Consider the following 26,204-nt stretch of genomic DNA (forward strand, 5'->3'; position numbering starts at 1 on the left):
ACTCCAGTGTCTTGTGTATGGCAAACTACCCAATTGGTGCCAATGTGAAGATCACTACAGTATAAATACTAAAAAGGCAGCAATTTTGTAGTCCTTACTAGTTCATGGTCTTTGTAGTCTTGTCTTGTTTTCCCATGTTAATTATTTCCAGATGTGTCTTGTTATCATATATTAGTCTATTTGTAAATACCCCAGTGTTTGCCATTGTTTCTTGTCGGTTATTGTTCGTCTTAATGTGTAGTTATCTTGTCCATTGTTTTTCCTATGCCATAACATGGATTCATTTTTTCATTTTTTTTTTTTAATTATTAAAGTTATCCGCCTTATGCTGATTTCTTGGACTACATGTTACAGTACACCTATGTTGTTAAATTATCCTGTCAGGTCAAAAACATAAACTTCAGTTAGTTAATAATCAACATTTATTAGTTATAATAATTGTATGTACACCAATGGTACAACACATGTATGTGCATGAACATAAATTTTATTTGACAAAGGATAAAATGTAACACTTTCCTTTTGACTTTAGTTTTCTCTCCCTTTTACATAAAAAACATCAAAATATGATAAGAGAAGAAAGTAACAGAACAGATGGGTTTAAATGTAAGACCAATGTAAGAAATGTAACCATCTGCTAATGATGGCTTTAAAATAATCAGTTAGGTAAGAAGAATAAGAATGAGTTTATATTAATATGATTCTAAATTTAACATTTCACATGAGAAATTATGTCTGTAAATTTCTTTGTGTGTGTGCACTGACACAAAGTAAAATGTGAGTCACAGAAGCAGCAAAGAATGGAGAAATAAACAGTTTTACAGATACTGTAGATGTGTCTCAACACAGAATGAATATAGCATGCTTTATAATATCAAAATCAGATCATTTTATAAGTTGCTATACCAAACTTTTACAATTTTTTTTTTTTTTGAACATCTGGAAAATGTTTTGTGAATATAGGAAACACACACACACACACACACACACAAATTATATATATTTTTCAAAATGCAAATATATTTTGAGATGCATTACACAATACCCAAATATGTTTAATGTATCTGTTATAATAGGTAACTTTATAAAGGAAAAAACATTCCAAATACAGATCAGATACAAGAATGGATACAAAACAAATGAGTCTGAGAAAGCTACATAAAGCTGTTTAGAATTAAAATCAACCAATATATTACCTTTCTATACATTTCACTATAGATCTAGCATAGAGGGTTACACAATATCACCAGTTAAATTGTCACAACAAACACCAAATCCATGTTTCTACATTTGAAAATGCTACAGTACCCACAATATTTATACTAAACTGGTGCAAAAATTACAAAAGTAAAATGAAACCGTGGCTCAGTGACTAGCAAACTTCTTAAATATCTCAAAACAGCTGCCTGCTTAGCAGATGGCCCAGATGAGCGACATCTGAAAATCATTCAACTTTATATTATGTGGCAACTTGAACTTGTGTTTTTATTGAATTCATATTCTTGGCAAAGGATATAACACTGAAACATCAAAACGCTGTTCATGTATAATGATGTAGTATTGTTGATACATGTATAAATGTAAATGTATAGATTATACTCACCTGTACCTCATATAGAAAGGAATCATTTATTTTTATCTAAAAGGAATAAGAAAACAGATCCCGTAATGGATTTCTATATGCCTCTAATTTATTAATCCATCTAAATTTGTCACTCATTTGAAAGAAATAAGAATCTGCCTAAATCTCTAAGTGGCATAGCGAGGTATGTAAAGACGTGAGGTGTGTGTGCTGATTGGTCAGATTGAAAAGAAGTGAAAATAAGTTGCAGCATTGTTGGGCTAAGAAACAGTCAAGTGTATTATAAGAGATAAATGCTTAAAAGGTCTCTGATGAATACATACACAAATAGTGCTTAACATATGCAATATCATCTCATTACTGTAATTTATCCCTTGCAGAGTAATATTTTGTTGGTTTTATGTGACCCAGTCTGTAAAAAGCCAGTTTTAAAGTCTTTTTTACTGTTTTCTACATAAAATCATCCTACATATAGTAAAGATTATTCTGCGAAAATATAATCTTGATATCTTTAATACTGAAGTAAGATCATAAATTAAAATGAAATGAATCCGTGAAATCAAGCATCAATAGATTATGAAACTTCAGACTGAATTTTACAGACAGGGTCACATATGTGCAGTAATAACAGTAGACTTGGCTATTTCTATTTGAGGTAAGAAGTCATTTAAAAAGGTTGTAAACAATGATAAAAGCAGACGTCAGCAGTGGACTAGGTTAGAAAAGTGTAAATCCACAATGATTGAACAGCTCTCTGCGGTTTAGTAACAGGACCTCAATACAAATGATTTCATCTGGCTGCATTAGGAATGTTTTGTCCCTGACTAAATGATTATATATATATCTTATGTGCCTGAGTAATATTTCAACATCATATGATGGTCATTTAGTCCAAAATACAGTCTATGCAAACCTTGTGTATTTGCTGTAGTTAATAATACTGCACACCCATACACACACAAATGGGATTCATCCAAATTTTGAATTCCAAACCACCGCAGCATCTACAAATAGTCACACAATTTATTAGCACTTGTGGATTTCAAATGGTCACGTGGCATCAACCATATGTTCATTTTATGACACAACCTCAGGCATTGCTTTGGTTGTACAAAAAATAAGACAGTTTCTGCTTTTAAATAAAAAAACAATGCATTGCATATTTCAGTATGTTTCAGTAAATGTCAGACAGCTCACTTAAAAAATTGGGGCTCTTTAAAGCAACACTATGTAGTTTGTTTACCTTTAAATAATGTCTCTAAAATTATTTCAGTGATAGAACAACTTTTAACTGGACAAATTGTACTGTTGCTGCAACCTGAGCAGCCTCCTAGCTGCTACAAGCACTCTCTGAAAGTGGCGGTGGAGGGTAGAGCACACAGCCCTGCCCCTCCCACTGCCTGCAGAAGAGTGTCTGATACCAGGAACTGTTGCGCTTTTCAACCACATGGGGGAGCTGTAAGTCAATTTTACATTGAAACTACATAGTGTTGCTTTAAACACCTGATATGGTAAATATGCTAATTGTTTTGAAAAGTTATTGTGCTTTTCTTTGACAGAATAAATCCCACGTTATAAAAACAGCTCTGCCAAATGTGGCTTGTGCTTACGTTTCATCTATGTGCCATGCCATCCCTCCCTCCTATTGTATCCTAGCAACCACACATGAGCCTCCATGACAACAGTGATTCTGTTCTGAAAATAATGTTGTGCGGTTGTCACAGCGAGAAACGGAGGATTGGGACAGGTTTTTATTGTGCCTTTATATAAAGAGCAGCTTTGCCAGGAAATTAATCTAGTAAACCGAGATATATTCTCTTTATACCTCATATTTCACTCCTCCTCATCATATAGAAATTTGGAAGTTCATACTGTACATATTTATTAGCATTGTGAATGTTTTACGTAACAGCTGCATGTGTGAGCTTGGAGCCTCACATTCTTGTTACATCAGACAACCAGATATATAGTTAAACATGTTAAAAGAAGGACAGAAACCATAGAAATAAACTATAAAACCCATCGTTTGTTCTATGTGGATGATTATACTGTAGGTTTTTTTCTCTCTTGTTTTGCAAGCTGGGGTCCATGTGCTTGAATTGAATGGTTTTGTTCAAGGGTCTTCCTCAACAAGCGTGCACTCCGCGTTTGAGCCATTTGTGGCTCCCAAGGTTACCTGAAAAAATTATCAACAAATATAAGTGCACAGCTATGATAATATTCAACAAAGCATGAGAAGCTCAGATGCAAAACCCTCTAAGTGCTTCTTGTAAATGAAAATTTTTATTCACACTTATGTTTAGTTTCAGTCATTTCACTTTGATGCCAATGAAAAGGTCATTACAGTAGTCAGTAATCAAAAGGCCTTTTCACAAATGTCACTTTAGTCATTTCATTGGTATTTATCAAATTTGACTTTCACACTATAAAAAATGCTGGGTTGTTTCTAACCCAGGGCTGGGTAACTATTGGACAGAACACATTGCTGGGTTAAAATGACCCAATCCCAATAGCATTTTTAGAGTGCTTTTTTGGCAAAATCCTCTACTTTAAAAAGTAGCTGCCAAAGATGAATTGTTGTATTCAGGTCCACGTCTTCACAAGGGACCCAAGTTCTGAATGGCCTGAATCTGGGATTAGTATTTGATGAACTTTTAATATGCACGATTTGTGTAATATCATTATCTCATTACCACAGATGTGGTGTTTAGCAGTTTTTGCATCTGAACTCTTCACATGTAAATGATGTCTGGAGTTTTAAAGTAAAGAATCTAGGATCAAATTTTGGGCCACTTAAAATAAATTGTCTTCTCTAAATATAATGTGTCCATACTTAAAGGTATAGCGAAGTTTCTACTCAACAGGTAAAGTTTGTCATGCTATTTGGAGAAATCCATTTAAAATCACCGCTAGTAAAAGTTGATGTAAGCTATGATTAGCGATGCTAGCCCTGGCACAAGTCACGAACCGCGCAGACACGGTAAACATGCCGACAGCAACTTGTAAACAGAGCAAAGAGAAGAACTAGGGTCCAGCATACTCTCTCTCTCTCTTGCACTTGTTTAATAGGCGTTCCCTCTCTGGAGCAGGTAGAGTGTTGCGCATGTGCATTTTTTTTTTAAATTAAAAAAATCTTCCCCTATACCTTTAAGATAATAACATTTGACACATTATACTTATTTTGCATATATGTGTTTGTTCTGGGTGGCGTTGTGTTAATTGGTTTAGGGTTAGTGACAGGGTTAGGAGTTTAACTATTCTTTATTTATAAGGAAATGTATACAGCACGGCTGTTGTGTAGCTATGTTGGTGTTTAAAGTATATGAATGCAGTTAAAGACACCAAATATAAAGTGGGTACTTGCATATAAAAAGTATAACTCCTTGACAAATACACAGACTGATACCTAATATTCAATGAAGTTTCTTGTGGTATTTGCGAGTACTGTATTTCTTTGCTTTTCTAATGGTTTGCATTTGTAGATAAATTGGGTTAGTTTATAGATGTGCATCAAGAGCATGCCAGCAAGTAATAACAGTAGCAGCAACAAAAGCATATCTAGTTCTGCCAATAACAAATACACTGACAACCATTAACATGCTAAAACTTAGTAAGTAACTGACATCCATCATTCGGCGAGTCTCTCGATTGTCCCTTATGTGAAAAATTTGATCTCTTTACTATTGTGAGTAAGTGTGTCAGGGACTCATGAACAACTATCACAGACCAACATAGTAAAAATCTCTGGGTTATTTTCATCAAAAAGGGACGAGCCCAGAAGCTGGGTTACAATTAACCTAGAAAATGTTTTATTTGACCCAACAACGGGTTAAAACCAGTGCTTGAAGTGGGGGAAAAGTTCCAGTACTCACTTGTGCACCAGTGCTTGAAGTGGGGGAAAACAAGTTCCGGTACTTACTTGTGCACCTTTGACATAGATATTAGAGATAATAAACCCAATAGAGATTTAAAACCCTTTCAAATGCAGATTAACCACCTAAATTAAGACTACACATATGACCTGGTAAATCTGGTAAAACACTAAAGAACATATTATATATTTAGCTGCATGAAAAACATGCAGTTTAGTAAGGCATAAATAGAGTAGCTTCCAAAGAATCTAATAAAAGTGGTGCAGGGATGTATAAGATTAACTGAAAAGATTAACACGTGTGTGTCGCGTGTGGCTCTGGATGTGGTTGAAAGTGGTCGAAAGTGGACGAGCTCAAAACGTTTTGAACACCGTTTACACCTGGCATTAATGTCGTCCACTTGTGATCCGATCGACGAAAACGCATGTTAATGCCAAGTGTAAACAGCCTCATAGATGTGTGTCATTTTCACGCCTAGAGTAGGCAAAGTGTGACACACACATCCTGTAGTAGACCAGCGTGTGTATTACACGCTTGGCGTGATACTGGTTTGTTTTATTTACATCTTTCTTGTAAAGCTGCTTTGAAGCAATAAAACATTGTAAGAAAGTATAATAAATAAATGTAACTTGACTGGAGATACATTGAAATGTTGACATGCTGTTTTACTTTTTTAATAATGTGTGTTTGTGGAGAGCATGTAAAATAGTTTTATATGTGAAATAGATAGAATATAAAATTATGATTCTCTTTTTATATTTTGCAGATTCCTCGAGATATATGTAAACTTATCATCCCAACCCCATATACATACTGTAAACATGCAGGGAGGTGTTAGATGTGTTAGTATGACCTGTACCTTGCAATCATCTACAAACACTGAATTTTGAGCAGCATTGACGCACTGGTTGGAGTTGTTTTCATGATGGTTTTTGAGATCATCGTAGTAGGACGGGGTCTTGGTCATCTCAATGTCATCTGATTTTCCATGCTGAGCGTCCAGAGCATCAAGCTCTGCCTTGGACAGATGGTAGACGATGCCAGCACCATATGAGTCACCAACCACATTGACTGAGGTACGGAAACGATCCCTGTAATGAAAATGAACAGCAGGTATTACTAAATTGGATAAGTAAATATGGACTTAATAAAGATTCTGAAACTGGATTCAGAAAACCTACAAAAGCCAGTCAACGGCAACCAACAGACTGATGTCTTGAGTTGGCAATCCTACAGCTGTCAGAATGAGTAACATGGTGACGAGTCCAGCACTCGGGATACTCGCTGCTCCCACGCTGGCAAGTGTTGCTGTAAGACTAAATTCAAGACAGAAGATTGCAAGAACTTAGTTTTCATTCATATTTACATTTTAGTCAACTATATTTAGGCACTTTAACCCTTTGATGCACAAGCTATGCAAATGTTTTTGTTCAGCTAGTAATGAAGACCTTGATTAGCTAAATGAGGTGTGTTTAATTGGTTTCAAAGGACTTTGTTGACATCCCTGTTGTCAATGGTTCTCAATCCTGTTCTTGGGGACAAAATAACAGGATTGAGAACCACAGGTCTAACTAATCAGCAGTTGATTTTTTAGACTAAATCAAGACCTGGGCTGCGTTCCACACTGTGTTAATGTCCTTCCCTTGCAATCTTTCCTCAGTCTCGTTGACTCAGACTTAAGTCATTGTTTACATTGCACAGGTGCCCATTACTGGAGGAACACTTAACATGGGTTTAAATAAAATGCCCTAATCCCTGATCAGTTTATGATGTTAAAGCACCGTAAGATTAATTTGAAAACCCTCTGAGTTGCTGTTGTGACATCACAATCCAGATGCATTGTGGTCTGTGGAGCAGTTTTAAGTGTACATGTCACGGCCAGTCCGTGACATGTTTTGTGTTTTGCACTTATCCGTTTCACCAGGACTCTCATGGACTCATTACGCCAACACACCACACCTGTTGTATGTTTGATTGTGTTTGTATTTATACGCCTTATTTCTGTCAGCCTGGGCCGGATTATTGTCATTGCTACCCCGTCTGTTCCCTGTATTGATGTTCCTGTGTTCCCTGTTTTCACCGTGTCATTCCTCGTGTTTTTACCATTAAATGTTATTTATTTTTGAACTTTGCGTTTGCGTCCTGTCACTCCTCCCGAGTCATGACAGAATAGTCCGGCCCAACTGGACGCAGAAAGTTCACGGAGGGCGGCTCCCCCAAGAGTTTTGTCGAGGGGGAGTAGTGACATCGGGGTTCATTCCCCATCAGCCCCGATGTCTCTTGGGGACCACTGTGAGCTATCGCTCACTCCTGCGGGAGGAGGATCGGCCCAGGCAGTCCCCCAACGGTTGAGTCGTCGTCAACGGTCCCTCGGAGGACCACCGTTCACCTCGTAGGGGGATCCGGAACGGACCACGCCCAATCATTTCCCCGGGGTGGCTACCGAGTGAGGGTCTCCGTTTCCGCGAGGGGACGGGAGATGACTTCCAGGGGGCATCTGATCGTTGACGATTCCCAGAAGGGGGGTTATTCGTCTGCCTTGGTTCTCGGAGTGATCGCTCAGGTTCTCCTGGCGCAGTCCGGCCCACCGTTGTGTTGTGTTGGTTTTGTCCCGGCGGCTGCCGGCTTCGCCAGGGTCCCCAAGCCCTCCATCCCTCCCTTGGTCTCTCGCTACCAGACTTTGTTTTTGTTTTGTTTTTATGTGAGTGTCTGGTAGCCCCTCGTAGAGGGAGGGGTTATGTCACAGCCAGTCCGTGACATGTTTTGTCACTCCTCCCGAGTCATGACAGTACATGGGAAGCAGATTTACTCTCTCGGTTCAAATTGAGGGAACAAGGGGTCTGTCCATTTAAACTTCTTTGTCAACTTCATGAACTGGAAAGCGCTTCAACTATTATTATCAGAAACATCAGAAGCAGGTCTACCCATACATACTGTTTTCCTCAGGCAATGGTTTCTGATGTTAAAGGACTATTCAATTTTCTTAAAAGAAAAATCCAGATAATTTACTCACCACCATGTCATCCAAAATGTTGATGTCTTTCTTTGTTCAGTCGAGAAGAAATTATGTTTTTTGAGGAAAACATTGCAGGATTTTTCTCTTTTTAATGGACTTTAATAGAGCCCAACATTTAACACTTAACTCAACACTTAACAGTTTTTTTTCAACGGAGTTTCAAAGGACTATAAACGATTCCAAACGAGGCATAAGGGTCTTATCTAGCAAAACGATTGTCATTTTTGACAAGAAAAATAAAAAAATATGCACTTTTTAACCACAACTTCTCGTCTAGATCCGGTTGTGATGTGCCAGCGTGACCCCACGCAATACGTCATGACGTCAAGAGGTCACAGAGGACGAACGCGAAACTACGCCCAGTGTTTACAAGTGTGTTGAAAGAGGACCGTTCCGACATTGGTGTATGTCGAATGATACTAATTAATGTATTTGTGTCAGTTTATTGTTTACAATGGTCCGCAAATGTGCGTTTCATATATGTAACACGCGACCTCTCTACGTCACTACGCATTTACGTTAGGTCACGCAGGAAAGGACCTAGACAAAAAGTTGTGGTTTAAAAGTTCCTTTTTTTTTTCTTGTTAAAAATGACAATCGTTTTGCTAGATAAGACCCTTATGCCTCGTTGGGGATCATTTAGAGTCCTTTGAAACTCCGTTTAAAAAACTGTTAAGTGTTGAGTTAAGTATTAAATGTTGGGCTCTTTTAAAGTCCATTAAAATGAAAAAAATCCTGCAATGTTTTCCTCAAATAACATAATTTCTTCTCGACTGAACAAAGAAACACATCAACATTTTGGATGACGTGGTGGTGAGTAAATTATCTGGATTTTTCTTTTAAGAAAATGGAATATTCCTTTAACAAGGAACTATGCAACATTCTGATCAAACATAACTGTCAGTCGGACAGACACCACTTGTGATAAGAATTTGGAAATCCTTAAGAGGGATTTCAATGAACTTTTTGAAACACTTGGAAGACCGATCAGTCATTCATCAGTGGACCTCTCCTAGCCAGAGAAACAAATGTTTTCTCGGCTACTCAGTTTAAATACATGGCTGGAAAAAACCTGCACCATGAAATAACATGCCCACCACTTAAACAAACTTGGTCCTAGGTTGTTTAAGGACAATATATTTTTCTTCCTTCATCATACATCAGGAATGTGCAAATCCACTCCTGAATGGCTTAAATGACCATAAGATTTTCATCAGCATCGGGATGGAGATTCAGATGACAAGGATAAAAGCCACAACAACTACTGTTCATTAACACAGATCAGGCTGAACCCCACTCACATGCCTCACTACAGCTGGATTGTGAATCAACACCCTCTCTCCAACATCACCACTTCTGTGCTTTTCAGAGAAAACTGATATGTGCAGGAACAAAGCTCTCACACTCTATTGCTGCGAGTCCCCAAATATCAACCAAGAAACTAAGGGCTCCACAACCACCAAAGCCTCCTGGGTCTCCTCTCTGACAGCAGTAACAATCATAAATGTTTGCAGAACAAGCGGGAACACAATGTCCCTTTAGCTTCCCCTATCTCTAAATTGTTTTAAAGAAATGTTCTAAAGGCACGGACATACGCACAATAAATTCTACTATTCTGCCATCTCAGAAATATTGCCAGAATTCAACATTTTGTCTCAAGACAGGACTTAAGAGAAACTTGTTCATGCTTTCATCACCAGCAGAGTAATTTATTTACTGGGATTCCCCAAAATACATCTTGGATTACTCAGATAATATACGGATTAAGTCAGTATTTAACTATTTCTATGGTGGTAAAGTACTACCCATGTGCGAAATGTTCTACATAAAACAACTTGCCTTGACTTCTTCAGGAAATAGCAGTTGTAAAAGGCACTCTTGTGTCAGTTGGAACCTCTTCTGTTGTATGTATTGTAAAGAGTTTGTGAATGTATAAACATGGTATTGGCGCACTTTGCACTGACAGTTGATGAGATCACACCATTGAAGCAGGGTGGTTTGCATCAAATACTGTTTTCTCCGGTAATATCTGTCCTCAAGAGGACAGAGCTCAGCTCATGAAACTGAAGCAACACTACTTTGACATGGGGTTGCATCTTAGTACTAGGGGAGTAAATAGTGGTGTCTCAAGAAAGAATGGCTCAAGGCCTTATAGTGTTTCTGAGCCTCTGTGAAGCACTCAGCGAAGGTCTCCACGGGATCGTTGAAGACGGAAAAACAGGGGTGCAGGAGGGTCTTTTTGTTCCTGTCCTTCATCCACAACAGCGATGTCTGAGGCTATGCAGCGTATTAGTTAGCAATAGAAGCTCTCCCTGTTCCCACCCTTAAACAGGAGTACTATTTTACTGCCATCATGCAATAAGGCTGCAGTGTTCAGGTGAAACTGAGTTTTTTGAATAATGTCAGCTTAGAATTCTATAAGGTTTGTCTTGGATGTTTAGGTCAAGAGGCTTCAAATGGTTATACATTTCTATTGAGCATATCTACAGGTTCCAAGATTTTTTTTTATTTATGTTGTATTTGTACAACTGTGATGTTTTGTTAGTGTACCAGCATAAAATATTTGAAGAAGGATTAAATATAAGTTTGTTTATAATACAGTTACAATAAATTTTCTGTCTTACCTGACAGTGACGATCTGACCAGGATCTAAGTCAATTCCATTCATCTGGGCAATAAAGATGGCAGCTACAGCCTCGTAAAGAGCCGTACCATCCATGTTAATTGTTGCTCCGACTGGAAGCACAAATCGTGTAACTCTTTTGTCTATACCAAGGTTCTCCTCAAGACAACGGAAAGTTACAGGCAGAGTGCCAGCACTATAAGAAGAAAATAGAAATGATCATATGTATATGCTTGCATTTGTTTCTCAACAATTAGCTTATCAGAATTTTTTTCCAATTTAAGATGCTTAAGATGAAACACAGGTATGTAATTTTCCACAGACTTTTTCATTTTAAAAAGTAAGCAAGTAAGTAAGAAGTATTTTGGTTTTGTTAAATTAATTATTCTACAAATGTATTTTAAACTATTTGGCAACACACAGTGGTTTGTTACTATGTACATACAACACACATACACCTATATGTGTACATAATGACATAACAAAGACACTGTAATTTACTGGTTCAGATTAAATGAGTCAACATCCCAATTAAAAAAAAGTAAATTCTGTCATTAATTTTCTTACCTTCATGCAGGTTTAAATATGTAAATTTTATTTACTGTATGCTTAAATCAGCACAATTTAAAGGTATTCTATAGCGCTTTTGGCAATTTTGAAATGGTGTAAAGCAGCTTTACAGTAAATACATTTTAGTAAAGGCGGTATAGAAATTAAATAAAGAAAGAGAGTGGATGGAAAACATAGTAAAGTTAGAAAATACATAGAATACAGGGTATTATGGCGATTTTTTTCCCCAGAGAATGTATATTAACCTTACTCACTACGAAATAATGTATTAACAAATGTATTGATGAATATATCAGGTATAAAACTGATATTGTTACAAAAATTTTGTAGTGTAATCTCTTCGAAGGAGCCAAAACTGTCAGCACACTAAAAACATACAAAGAGACCAAAAAGTCTCAGAAATCAGAAATATTGCTTTTTTACACATGCAAGGTGCACAGTGTCTTAAAAAAAGACCCAAGAGCAGATGTTTCAGCACATGCTTTTATCAGTGCTTATTTGTTTTTTATTTAGTCTAATCTCTTACCTGGAGGCTGTGCCTAGGGCAGTGATCCAGGCCTGGAAGATACCCATGAAGAATGTGAACGGGTTTTTCCTCACAATTGCAAAGTAGATACATGGCAGGAATATAGCACCATGGATGATCAGACCAATGATAACAGTGACCATGTACATCCCCAGCTGCCTTGCCACTACCTCCAAATCTTTAATGGAGATGATCTTTCCACAGATCAGGCAGGCAATGCCAAGGGGTGAGTACCTATAAGATTAGAGTCCATCAATGTAAAGTTTACACACTCTTTTTAAGCATGTTACAATTACAGATTTTAAAAACTTACCACATGATCATGATAACCAGCTTCATCACAATCTCATTAAGAATGTTGAAGAATTCAATCATAAGCCTGGCTTTCTCTCCCATCTTACCCATAGAAATACCAAATGCAATGAAGAATCCAATTAGACCTGGAACATATCAAAAGTCAGAAAAGTGAACTAATTAAAAGAAGGGAAAATGATAAGGAAGTATCTGTAAATATCTCAGAAATATTCCCCCTACCAAGTACATTCATTCCACTCTTGAATTGCAGGGATTTCTTGTCTTTGAAAATGGGGGGAGCCTTGGTGGCGTTAGCGAGGTAGTCACCCATAGTGCTATTGGTGTTGTCAAAATCAGGTTGAACCTCTACCTTCTTAACAACAGTCTGGACCTGTGTATTCAAACAGCACTCAACTGTATTCAACATTTTTCTAAAAGTACATTATGGGAGCATATAGCAGCATGCATCTTACCTGCTGAAAGCAAGCCTGGACCAAGTTCTCGGGAAAGAGGTTTCTGATAAGGTCAAAAAAGGCATCAAGACTGGAAACTTCATCGTTTTGAGCTCCCTCTCCCAGATTCTCCTTGAGTTTTGGGTTTCCAGGGTGAATGAGGAGCACCAGAATCACACCCAGCACAGCAGCAATGATTGTAGTAGTCATGTAATATATCATGGCTCTGGAACCCAGACGACCACTTGACTTTGCATCCAGACCCGCAAGACCTTTGTTTAAAAATTAGAGAAGATTATTTTACACTGTTGTGGTTTCATATTTATAAAGCCAAATGTACTCTTTTACATTCACTGCTATTATTTCTACAAGAATATACAGTTTGCCACATTTTCTTAATTCTTTTCTCAGCATAGTTTGTGTTGGTTTCCCAGACAGGGATTAGTTTAAGCCAGTACTAGGCCTTAGTTGAATTAGGACATATAACTATTTATTTAACAAACATGCCTTACTAAAAGCATTACTTGTGTGCACTTTGAAGCAAAACAAAGGGCACTGGTGTATTTTAAGATATGTGCCCATAGCGTTTTCTTTAAAACTACAGTATTGTAACGTTGTAATGAGGTGAGCAATTTGAGAACCCAAGTTTATTAAAACAAAGACATGAACAAGAACTAAATGTAGAAAAAACAAAGCATGGCATAGCATGAAAACTCAACAAACTGAAGAAAATTATATTAACAAAGCTTGACAAAGACAATGGGAACATGATTGCTATATGTAAAGACAAGGAACCAGTCAGAACATGACACATCAAGGGAACATGGAAACTAGAGACAACCATGACAATGAACAATATCAAAATAAAACAACATAAACATGAGAACTATGACTTTAAAATAAAAGACCTGAACACAAGACACGACAGAACCCTGACAGTTATATATTACAACCAGATTTGTTTATCTGTTTAACTTCTTTATAGTTTCTGTGATTTTCAATCTTTTTATTGTTGATAGTTTGTGAAGGTTTGTGTTACCTGTAATTAAGCTGGAGATGATCAAGGGAAGGATGAGCATTTTCAGCATCCTCATCAAAATATCTCCAGGGAAGGAAATGACCATGACAATGTTGTCATCGATCGGAGAAGCAATACGCAGCAGCATGCCAGAAACAGCTCCCAAAATCACACCTATGATAGTACAGTGTCAGAGAGAATGTATTAAAATTATTATTTTTACTTTAATTAGTCAATTGATAAAAAGAATACAAATCATACAGCAAAAGTCTTAGGCCACCACTCCACTATTAGAAGTGTTGTTTCTTTATTAGAGTCTCTTTATTTGTATGCAGTACTAAAAAATTGGTAAAAGTTTTATTTTGTGCCACCATACTACCTCGTGTAACTACTCATGTAAGTCTTTACATAGGGAAAACATGGAAGTTTTGTGTGGCTTCTAAATGTATCCCTGTTTGGAGCCAAAGGAATGAATGGGGCTAGGATAAATGCTAACACATTCGCAAGGCACCGTACAAAGATTAAAAGTGCACGCATTGAAAAAAGATAGATATGTATTAATTTGTCTAAATTGAGGAAAGAACCCATAGTAAAATATTGAAAAACTGTGGTGTTTTCCTTTAAGGACCAGGGTATCTCTGTACTTAATTGGCCAGCAAACTTGCTTGACCCAAACCCAATAGAAAATTGATGGGGTTTTGTGAAGAGGAAGTTGCCAGACTCAACAATGCAGAAGAGCTGAAGACCACTATCAGAGCAACCTGGGCTCTTATTAACATCTGAGCAGTGCCATAGACTTATCGACTCCATGCCATGCCGCATTGCTGCAGTAACTTAGGCAAAAAGGAGCCCCAACTAAGTATTGAGTGTTGTATATGCTCATACCTTTCATGTTCATACTTTTCAATTGGCCAAGATTTCTAAAAATCCTTTCTTTGTTTTGCTCTTAAGTAAGATACTGAATTTGGGATTTTCCTCAGTTGTCAGTAATAATCATCAAAATGAAAAGAAATAAACATTTGAAATATATCAGTCTATGTGTAATCAATGAATATAATATACAAGTTCCACCTTTTGAATGGAATTAGTGAAATAAATCAACTTGATGATATTCTAATTATATGACCAGCACCTGTATGCTTACTTGCGTTGTCAATGTAAAAGAGAAAACTTTATAATTGCAGAGGATAGGTTTGGTAAAAGAAAAGGCATTGGCCTGTTGGAGGACACTCACCCAGCACAGTCAGTGTGAGCAGCAGGTTCTTGCACATCTTCTGGCAAACTGTGGCCAATTTGGAGCGCGGCCTGGTTTCTATAGGTTCTAAGTGGCTGTCGTGCATTCTCACCTCCACGTGCTTCGGCATGATGTCAGAGCTGCAGAGATAAACAGAATTACAGTAAATTTAAGTAAATCAACGTATGTAACCCCTGTAAGGTTAAACAATTTAACCATTATACCCTGATTTGTATTTTAAATGTAATAATATTCCAGGTACATTTTTCCACTGTGTTTGGGAGTGTGAGGTGGTAAGAGCTTGTGTTTTTTTCTGTTTTGAATATTGTACAAAGAACAATTCCCGCACACTTTCTGCTTGCTGAAAAAATTTATTTTAATGAAAGTTGCGTTGCAACGTTTCGATCAACTGATCTTCATCAGGCAACTGCAATTGTTACAAACATCATAAAATATAAATGGACAAATGTCCAATCACAATGTAGAAAAACAAATCACATGATAGGTGCATCATTCAAAATAGTCACATGATTACATCTCAATTCAATAAACTCATGATATCATTTAATATATGTAACCCGATACACAACTCATATGTAAGTTTAATACACAAATCAAAGCATCACATTAAAAAGTGCTTCATCATTTAACCCTAAAGGTGATAAAGTTTGAAGAGTATCGATCCAATAGAGTTCATGTCTCAGTAATAGTAAATCAATATCACCACCTCTAGGTGGCATATTCACCTTTTCAATTCCACAAAAGCGTAGTGAGGAAACATCATGATTAAGTGCATTAAAATGGGTCGCTACCGGGTAATTCATATCCTTTCTTCTGATTGAACTTTTGTGTTCACTAATTCTTAGCTTAAGTTGACGTGTTGTTTTTCACACATATCTCAAACCACAAGGACAGCGTATCAAATAAATCACGTGTTTAGAGACACAAGTAATTACTGACTTAATGTCAAACTTTTTTCCGGTTCTAGGATGACAAAAAAAAGAAGTTTTGAAGGTGTTGTTACATTGTGCACAATTTCCACAGCGATAATTTCCATTAGGTTCCATTTTGTGTTTTGAATATTGTGAAAAATCTCAAAAAAGACATGTTCTACAAAATAATTTAAGTAAATCACACATTTAACACACGTTAAAGATGAATTCTTTTAGGTCTGAGTTTGCACACACATACAAATTTATTTTGAAATAACAAAACAGGATACAATATGAACAGACAATGTCCTAAAATAATCAATTTATTTGATCTGATAATATACTAGTATTGAAAACACAAGCTAAACTATGTAATAAGGTATCATGTGCTGCAATGTGCTTTTAGAACGAAAAATTACCTAGTCCTGGAAATTCTGTTAAAGGCGGAGTCCATGATGTTTGAAAGCCAGTGTTGATATTTGAAATCGCCTAAACAAACACGCCCCTACCCCAATAGAATCTGGACCTTCTGTTGATAGACCCGCCCCACACATACGCAACCCGGCATTTGATTTGATTTGATTGGCTATAAGTGTGTTTTGGTAGTCGGCCCGTCTCCTTTTCCAAACCGTTTTTCAAACATCGTGGACTCCGCCTTTAATGTTTTCAATAAAAATCCAAATCATTTTGGATGAGCTTTAATTTTTTGTAAAGCCAACTAAATAAAATCATTTTATTCCACTTATTAAATCTCTAATATCATTTTTACTGGATAATTAGAAGGGCAGAAAAGCTGTTGTAAAACTGTAGACCTCAAGTTCATTAGCACCACTCTCTCTCATATATCACAGTGTTAAAGTTGGTTCATTATGTATTATCTTGTGTAATTATACACATTTTTAATTGGATGCAACTTGATGTGTTTAGATGAATTTACAGCATGGGCACATGTCTTTGTTTTGATCAAATGATTATCTACTAGTTGGTAGGTCATCTCATCTGCTTAAAGAAATACAACAGGAAGTTTTTATGCCATTCAAACATCACATTAAATTTGTGCCATATTTGTCAGTTTAGTCCAGTGTTCACTTATCAGGCGATATGAATATTGATTAAAGGGGTAGTGACCAAAAGTAAATTCTGGGGGGGGGTATACAATATTTGCATTTCAACGTCCCCTCAAATTAGATAAAACCATTAAAATATGAGGTGTATGGTACAAAATGGCCAAAAAAACATTCTTTTGCAAAACAGCAAACTATAGCATATCACCAATTATGGATTTTGTTTGAATAGACAAAAATGCATAGAAGAATAAAAGCTCAAGGATAATAAGCATACATTGACTACAGTTTTATCTGTTGTTAACATTTGTTGATCATTGTTGGATCCATGAAAAGTCCCAAATTGCCAAATTTGGTGTTCCCCAGGGATCAATTTTGATTTTTTCCCCCTTGCTCAGTTGCTTGGATCTCTTGGTTTTAAATTGCACTTTTATGCTGGTAACACCCATATGCTAATTTTACATTTGACCCTCATGTCCAGAACACTGTTAAAACTTTATTTATCATAACTATTTCAAGTCTCCACCCCATCATGTTATATTTTACTTGGTGCTTTGGGATGGAAGAAATGACACTTAATAAATGGAAAATTTAATCAAAATAAATATTACACCTGCTTTACTATCTAAAGGGCTGGATTCTTTTGAAGGATGTGAAAGGCAGGGACTCGGTCTTCAAAGGATGCTGACTTTAGATTGGCTTAAACACTATTTTGTTATCTGTCTTGACATGTCAAGATCACATAAATCACAGCTAGGGCTACTAACCTTGTTAGCAGTGTGGGTATGGTTTTATGTGAATATACAGTTTATTGTTTTAAGCCATATGTCAAAATGATAGCTGATCCTTTATTAAATATGTAAGGAGTAAACGCAAAGCGGAGTACCATTACACCACGGGTGTGCATTATTTTCAAGTAATTCAAAGGACCAGAGTCAATTATTAATTAATTATTATTTATATTATTACAGACCAAAATTTGGATGTGATTTGCTTGACAAAAACCTGTCTTAAAATGGATAATTACATTACATTACATTTAAATGAATCCACAGCACAAGATTATTATTATAAACATGAGCCTCTTTTAAAGGGTTGATGGGGTGGTATAAATTATTCAAAGTCAGTCATAAATCTGGGCTAAAATTAATTCATGTGAAATAATGGTGCTAAATATGACATAATATAGACCACAACAACAATCATCAGGCATACATATTTCCAATCTTTGCCCCACAGCATTTTTTTCATCTTAAAAATATTTCAAAAATGCTTCACATGCTGCCTACTCCAGATGCCAAGAAATGTATCCACATAATTATGACCTCAAGAATTGACTTTTGTAACTCATTACTAGGGGAATGTCATGCAAATCAAGTAAACAAGATTCATCAAGTATAATCTCTACACTGGCTGCCTGTTAAATATAACATTTTAAAATATAGTTAATCACATATAAAGCCTTAAATTGCCTAGCACTTCTGTACCTTTGTTTTCTGATAGTTATTTACTATCCATAACGGACATTGCGTTCGCACAATTCTGGTCTCTTAATAATCCCTAGAAAATCTAATTTATCTAAAGGTGCTTGATCTACCTGGCCCCTAAGCTCTTGAATGATGTACCCAGTAATGGTCGGGATTCAGACACACTTGATCAGTTTCAGTCTAGACTAGAGACTCATCTCTTTAAACAAGCTTTTAAACATATGTATGCCACATTAGTAAGCATGTGCAGACACACATCTATTAAACTGTATGAATGTATGGCTTTAATACTACATGTGAGCGGCCTCTATGCTAATAGCATCTTGTTTCTTGTCCTCGTTTCACCGAGGACATCCAAGACAGACAGGTTAAATTCCATTTTAGTGTGACGCTCATCCTCTTGCTGCCATATAGATGACTTCCCAGCAACCAAGGGCATAATTTTGTAAATAAGCAAAATTGACTTGGCTTGTTAAAGTTTTTGTTATAGTGTTCTTTTCTCATTTTATTTTTTGAATAGACTACGCTTAATGTTTTGAATTAAGTTTAAAATTAAATGCACAACAAAACATTAATTTGCAAAAAAACAAGGTTCTGTTGGGTTTCTGTTTTTTCATTGCACCCATCTGTGGCATTAAAAGAATGCTGATTTTATAAACTGATTTTTGTGGTGCCCGTGAGCAAGGCAACTTAAAATAACTGCTCCCCTGGCGCTCGGATAGCTGCCCATGGCTCCGGTTGCATGCGTGTTTATGACATGTAGTGCATGCAGAAGTCATGCAGAAGTCACATTTCGAGTATGTGTTGCATGCTTGTCACTTTCACTTTTTCACTTTTGTAAGTCCTTAATTGATTGTTGTTAACTATCATAATGATCATCAAAAATGTTTTCATGACAACAGTCTATCTTGTGAGGGGACAACAGCCAGACCGAAGCAATTCATTCACTCTCTAAAGATACCGTGATAGGCTTCCTCTGGTTTAAACACACGTTCACGCCGCGTTTGAGAGTAGTCATAGGTGGAATGCAGAGTGTGTTGTTTATGTAATTGGGACTTCCATGCCAAAAGAGGCCACTGAAAGGTAATGTAGAATTCATTACCTTTTTCTCTCATACTTGGCTGGGACCATGTGAAGTCCCTGGCTACTTGTCTACTCATCTGAGGGCTTTTGTCCTGCCCTCCATTCCCCCACCACCACCCCTAAGCAAAGCTTTGGGTTCAGTCTGGCAGTGAGAGGGATGCAGGAGAATGCCAGCCACATTCATCCCGCTGATGTCATGAATATGCCTACCGTGGGAGAGCAGCGAATGGACTCAAAGGAGGATGAGGGCACATTCTCCTCTTCCCCACCCACTCTCTTTTTGAATGTATGAATGAATGAATAAATAAATCTTTCTGCTATGGCAGCAAACTGTGTGGCACAATGGATAATGGTTATCCTATATCCTACCTTCCCTGAGTGAAGTTTCTCTCTCCGACTTTCTCTGTATCTCTCTCTCTCTCTCTCTCTCTCTCTCTCTCTGAGAGCCTTTACAACATTTCTGCCTTGCTTGAAACACAAAGACTTCAATCTCATAATCCCCCATTAAAGGCTAAAAATTCTACCTTAGAATATTATTAGCCATAAGTTTTAATGGGCGCATGCACGTTTCCGCGGTTATGAGCCTGGCCCGAAGTTACAGTTTTTTTCGATTGCTAAACGACAGTGAGCACAACTGGAGCTACATGTGCAAAACTCTAACTACAGTCTGCAATACCAAAAGTCACATGAGCACAACTCTACACACATGGCTCAAAACACCTCCGTGCAGCCAAACACTAAACACAACCCTCACTGAGATAACACACACTGTCACTCAGAACACACTGAGAGGAAAAACACTAACATCAAACACCAATACACAAAATACAAACTTTATATCTTTACAGTTTTAACAATTTCAGTGATGTCACACCAAGTAATGTTTTCTTTAAAGAATGATTTATTTATTGATTTATCACATTATTTTTTTAGAACACCATAATTTTTTAAGGTAAATGAAAATTAGCAGTTTGCTTCAGTTGTCTGTAGTAATTTACGGAATTACAGTAATGAGAAAAAAAGGTAGAAACTTAAAGTACATGAAAGGTAATATTATATATAAATGAAATACATATATGAAATTGAAATTTATATTTATATGAAATTGCAATCAGCAGTGTTTGAAAGGCACAAGGCTGAAATCTTTTCTGTTTTGAATGTGTGGTTCACAGTTTTGACAGCAGTGTTTTAGCATTTGAACAAAGTGCTGTAAATCCACAGTGTTGTGCAGGTTGTGGTTAAAGTCATGGGATAAGTGTGTAAAGTTTTGAAAACTGTGTTCAAGCAATGAAAAATGATCTAGAGTTTGGTCCACATGAACTGCTGCTGTGCAGACTGTAGTTAGAGTTTTGCACATGTGACTCCAGTTGTGCCCACTGTCGTTTAGCAATCGAAAAAAACTGTAACTTCCAGTATGTGCTTGTTTATCAGTCTGGCTAAGGGCTAACATGACCTCTGGAAAAAAATGACCCTTGTTGAAAATAAAGTGCTTTGGTTTCCCCAAAGACAATGGCTTTGTGTATTTTGTCAGCCAGGTAAGAATTCAAGGATCTGTAGTTAAAGGAACACACCCACATTTTGAGAATTTAGCTTATTTACCCAATCCCCCAGAGTTAGATAGTGGTTGGGGTGGCAGTGGTTGAGTGGTTCATGTAGGTTGTCTACAAATCTGAAGGTTGGTGGTTCAATCCCCCCGGCTCCAACTGACCAAGTGTCAAGGTGTCCTTGAGCAAGACATCTATCCCCAGCTGCTCCTGACGAGCTGAATGGCGCCTTGCATGGCTGATACCGCCGTCTGTGTATGAATGTGTGAGTGAATGGGTGAATGGGTGAATGTGAGGCAAAAATTGTAAAGCGCTTTGGATGGCCATTGGTCTATGAAAGCGCTATATAAATGCAGTCCATTTACCATTTAGATAATTCCATACATACCTTTCTCATCTCTGTGCGTGCTGTAACTCTATCTGACGCAGCCCCTGCTAGCTTAGCTTAGCACAAAGACTGGAAGTAAATAGCTCCAGCTAGCATACTGCTCCCAATAAGTGACAAAATAACGCAAACATTTTCCTATTTATGTGTTGTGATTTGTATAGTCACACCGTGTCTCAGAAGGCGAAGCACTGCTACTTGGGCGGCAGGATCACTCATGTGCAGCTAAAGCTAGGGCCTCATTAAAATATAAACATGATGAAAACAATCAACGATTTAACACGTTTTTACTTGTAGTGTGTAGACTGCCGCTATGTGGTCATGTCAGCACACCACGCACAATCAAATTAACTTCACAAACAATGCAAGTCTCAGCTGAGAAAAGAGGAAATCTCGCGAAATCTTGCAATGCTTCTCACGGCCAAACATGACTTCAGAGTAAACAAACAACAAACATGGTGAACAACTGGAATAAAGAAATGGCATTAATATAATGGACTGCTTTTTTACATCTTCAATGTCTATCTCACTTTGGACTGTGCCTGCTGCGCCCCTTTAAGTTGTTATGGGTTTATCTTTTATCAGCTTGCTTTCTGATTGGGTATCGTTTTGTTTCACGTTACAATCTACAGCATGTGTGCTTTGTCTATAGCAGTGTTTCTCAAACTTTTTCAGCCCAAGGACCACTTTATCTTCCAATTTTTTTCTGAGGACCACCTAACAAAATCCCGCTCTAACACTCCCCCAAAAAACAACAAAATAGGAAGGATAAACTAAGTTTAAGTTTAATATGCAACTGTTCCAAGTCAAAAACTAATTTTTTTAAAGCAAATGCAATGCTATGTTCAGAAATTATTATATGAATTTTATTTCATTTGAAAAAGTAAATGTGAAATGATTTACAGCTTAATATGAACAACAAACTGCACATATGAAAAAAAAACTGCAATTAAACATAGTATAACAGCCTAGGTCCCACTTAATGTCATTCCAAAGAGCCATTAGTTTAAAACTGAGGTGGTGGGTACATGAAGTCTATGGTTTTAACTATGGTAACAATAAAATACTGAAAAAAATGTTCCCCTTAATGTCCAAAATCACTGAATTTACAGGGATTTTACACATGAACAAAAAGTAGTACATTACAAAACTAATAGATCTGTGGATTTTAGCTGTATTCAGTTGACGCTTGATCTTTTCTTTTGACTCCTCTTTGGTTTAGCCACCGATCAATTTTTACGTTATTAAAACAGAATGGCAAGAACTGATATCACAGTTTCGCAAGTGCTTTAAAAATCTACTTAAATAAGTGACGATTGTATAAACATTTGCCTAGTTTAGGTCATCTTTTGGCGGACCACTTGGGGGGTTTGGCGGACCACTAGTGGTCCGCGGACCACACTTTGAGAATTACTGGTCTATAGGGTTTCTACACACAACAAGATTTCTGATCAACATATGGAATATTTACAATTTGAGCGACCCAGACTTAGATAGATCTTCCGAGCAGATTTAGATGCTCTTAACACACCGCGCACCACAGGAAAATCTGATAGGATAATTGGTTCAACCACGAAGATGATTGGGACTTTACCTAGGATTGTCATAAGGAGGAAAATCGACCCAAACTCAGCCCCGATTATTTTGTGGTGTGTACCCAACATGCCTTTCTACTTCAGCTGTAAAAATGGCTCAGAAGTTTAAAAAACCTAGGCTATGTCTAATTTTTTTAAATTAGTTTTAGTTTAAAGGTGGAGTGCCTGATCTCTGAAAGTCTATAGGTGTGTTCAAGATCTGCGCAGACCGATCAGCAAGATTTGCCGCTTGCAGTCGAGGGGGGAGCTAAAGATGTAGCCGTCAAGCCAGACACCTGCTGCTTGCCGTAGTGACGTGTGCGCAGTGTTTCTTTTTTTTATCGCGAATGAAGTGAATTAGATAAAATCAAACCTTCTAATAAAAAGTTACAACACAACACAATATAACACATGTATGCATGTGAACAAGTGTTTTCCTGTTATAAAAACATGAATTTATAATGTTTAATCGTTGAACTGAAGGTTGGATTTAACATGAAACCCACGTCATCGTTGTCATCAGTGAGGCGACCAATCATGAAGAGCTTTGTCATCATCAGAACTCCGTGCAGCTGCTCTGGAGAGGCTGCACTGGCTGAGCTAGCCGGCTACTCTCGAAATGCTCTTGCGGTACTTTAAAACGAAATGACACAGTCACGTGCCTTCAGCGCCAGCTCAAGTCGGACAAAATTACTAACCAGCATGCACTGCTTCAAGTCAGTCTGTCTGCTCAGCGCCGCAGGAAGTTGAACACACCTAATGTTGATATTTGAAATCATCTAAACAAACACGCCCCTACCCCAATAGAATCTGGACCTTCTTTTTAATAGACCTGCCCTACCCATACACAACCCAGACAACGATGTCAGTAAGTAGACACACCCCTTACTGCTGATTGGCTACAAGTGTGTTTTGGAGTCGACAGAACTCAAGGTTCCTAAGAGTACAGAGTGTCCATAATCCTTAAATGAAAGAAGTTTAGGAAGACAAGAACTCTTGCTAGGCCTGGCTATCCAGCCAAACTGAGCAATCGTGGGAGAGAGCCTTGGTGAGAGAGGTAAAGAAGAACCCAAAGATCACTGTGGCTGAGCTCCAGAGATTGAACTTTTTGGCGTTATGTGTGGAGAAAACCAGGCACTGCTCATCACCTGCCCAACACAATCTCAACAGTGAAACATGGTGGTGGCAGCATCATGCCATGGGGGTGTTTTTCAGCTGCAGGTATAGGACGACTGGTTGCAATTGAGGAAAAGATGAATGCTACCAAGTACAGAGATATCCTGGAACGAAACCTCTTCCAGAGTGCTCTGGACCTCAGACTGGGCAGAAGGTTCACCTTCCAACCAGACAATGGCCGTAAAGCACACAGCTAAAATAACAAAGGATTGGCTTCACAACAACTCCATGACCATTTTGACTGGCCCAGCCAGAGCCCTGACCTAAACCCAATTGAGCATCTCTGGAGAGCTCTGAAAATGGCTGTCCACCAACGTTCACCATCCAACCTGACAGAACTGAAAAGGATCTGCAAGGAAGAATGGCAGAGGATCCCTAAATCCAGGTGTGAAAAACTTTCTCAAGAAAACTCATGGCTGTAATAGCTCAAAAATGTGCTTCTACTCAATAATGAGCAAAGAGTCTGAATACTTATGACCATGTGATATTTCAGTTTGTCTTTTTTAATAAATGTACAAACATTTCTACATGCCTTTTTTTCTGTCAAGATGGGGTGCTGAGAGTACATTAATGAGAAATAAAATGACCTTTTTTGATTTTAGCAAATGGCTGTAATGAAACAAAGAGAGAAACATTTAAAGGGGTCTGAATACTTTCCGTACCTACTGTAGTTAAAAATATAATGGGGCAGTTTCCCGGACCAGGATTATCTTAATACAGAACTAGGCCTTAGTTTAATTAGGAAATATAACTAGTTTTAACAAACATGCCTTACTAAAAACATTACCTGTGTGCATTTTGAGGTAAAACAAAGGGACCTGATGTATTTTAAGATATGTAAGTGCACGTTGTTTTCAGTTTGAAGAGCTCTTGAAAGTGTTTAAGTCTAGGACTAGTCTAATCCCTGTCTGGGAAACCGCCCCAATATGTTTCATTATAGTAAAAAAATATATATATTTGAAATGAATTACTTGACTGAATTATGAAGAGAAAGCAGCCCATAATAGATGTGAACTAAATTAAATATTAATTTATACCTGTAACACCTTGGAAACATATGGTTTATTAATAGTGTGTTAATTTACAGCAGGTATTTTAACATAGTCCTTTATATGAGCCATTACATTTACTATCTGTCTAAGACAAAACCCTTGAGAGTAAGGGTTAGAAAACTTTATCCACTTCATGTTAATCTCATGTCTGACAAATTAAAAATAACATAGGCTCTGTTAGCTGTTGTTACATTTCGATACAGTTCACTTTACATTGCGTCAGTAGCTGCTGCTATGGGGTAAACTCCTGTTTACTTCGATATTGAAGCGTAGTGGTTAACGTCTGTGAAATTCACAGACCAAAGCCAGCCATTTCAGCTTACGCTTATATAAGTCTGGGTCTAATGCCATTCATTACCTTTTTTCTCCTTTAGCGCAATCATCTCCCTGTTCCGAAGAAGAAGCCTATTCACTTATTGTCGGAAAGCCCTGCAGTGGAATTCTAGTTTCAAGCGATTTCCCCTGCTGCTTTCCGAAAAAACAAATAATTTCCTTTAAAAGATCACCTCTGAAAGAGCTAAGCCAATTAATATAATGTCAATTAGGCACTGCAGCTCATGCCAAGCCCCTCTGCCCTTGAAAGATTTCCACACGGAGTGCATCACCTGCCTGGGACCAGCATATGCAGAGATCGCTCTCACTAGATCCACTGCAAGTGTCTTCCCATCAGTGTGTTGCATCCCGTGGTCCCCTGCTGGTCCCTCTACAGCAGGGGTGTCA

General features: G+C 37.5%; 1 protein-coding gene across 1 annotated transcript in view; it reads right to left on the minus strand.

Annotated features, from left to right (window-relative positions):
- Positions 1-404: 404 nt before the first annotated feature.
- slc1a2b (solute carrier family 1 member 2b) overlaps positions 405-26,204 on the minus strand; it is a 48,317-nt gene continuing 22,517 nt past the window's right edge. Inside the window, exons 2-11 of the mRNA XM_065297957.2 lie at positions 15,188-15,327; positions 13,975-14,127; positions 12,957-13,207; positions 12,724-12,874; positions 12,503-12,629; positions 12,190-12,423; positions 11,095-11,289; positions 6,636-6,770; positions 6,314-6,545; positions 405-3,758 (exon numbers count right to left, since the gene is read on the minus strand). Coding sequence (XP_065154029.1) covers positions 3,696-3,758; positions 6,314-6,545; positions 6,636-6,770; positions 11,095-11,289; positions 12,190-12,423; positions 12,503-12,629; positions 12,724-12,874; positions 12,957-13,207; positions 13,975-14,127; positions 15,188-15,317 — 1,671 coding nt within the window. The 5' untranslated portion in view covers positions 15,318-15,327 and the 3' untranslated portion in view covers positions 405-3,695. The remainder of the gene's footprint in view (positions 3,759-6,313; positions 6,546-6,635; positions 6,771-11,094; positions 11,290-12,189; positions 12,424-12,502; positions 12,630-12,723; positions 12,875-12,956; positions 13,208-13,974; positions 14,128-15,187; positions 15,328-26,204) is intronic.

The sequence above is a fragment of the Paramisgurnus dabryanus genome, chromosome 23 (genome assembly GCF_030506205.2).
Source record: "Paramisgurnus dabryanus chromosome 23, PD_genome_1.1, whole genome shotgun sequence".
Lineage (NCBI taxonomy): Eukaryota > Metazoa > Chordata > Actinopteri > Cypriniformes > Cobitidae > Paramisgurnus > Paramisgurnus dabryanus.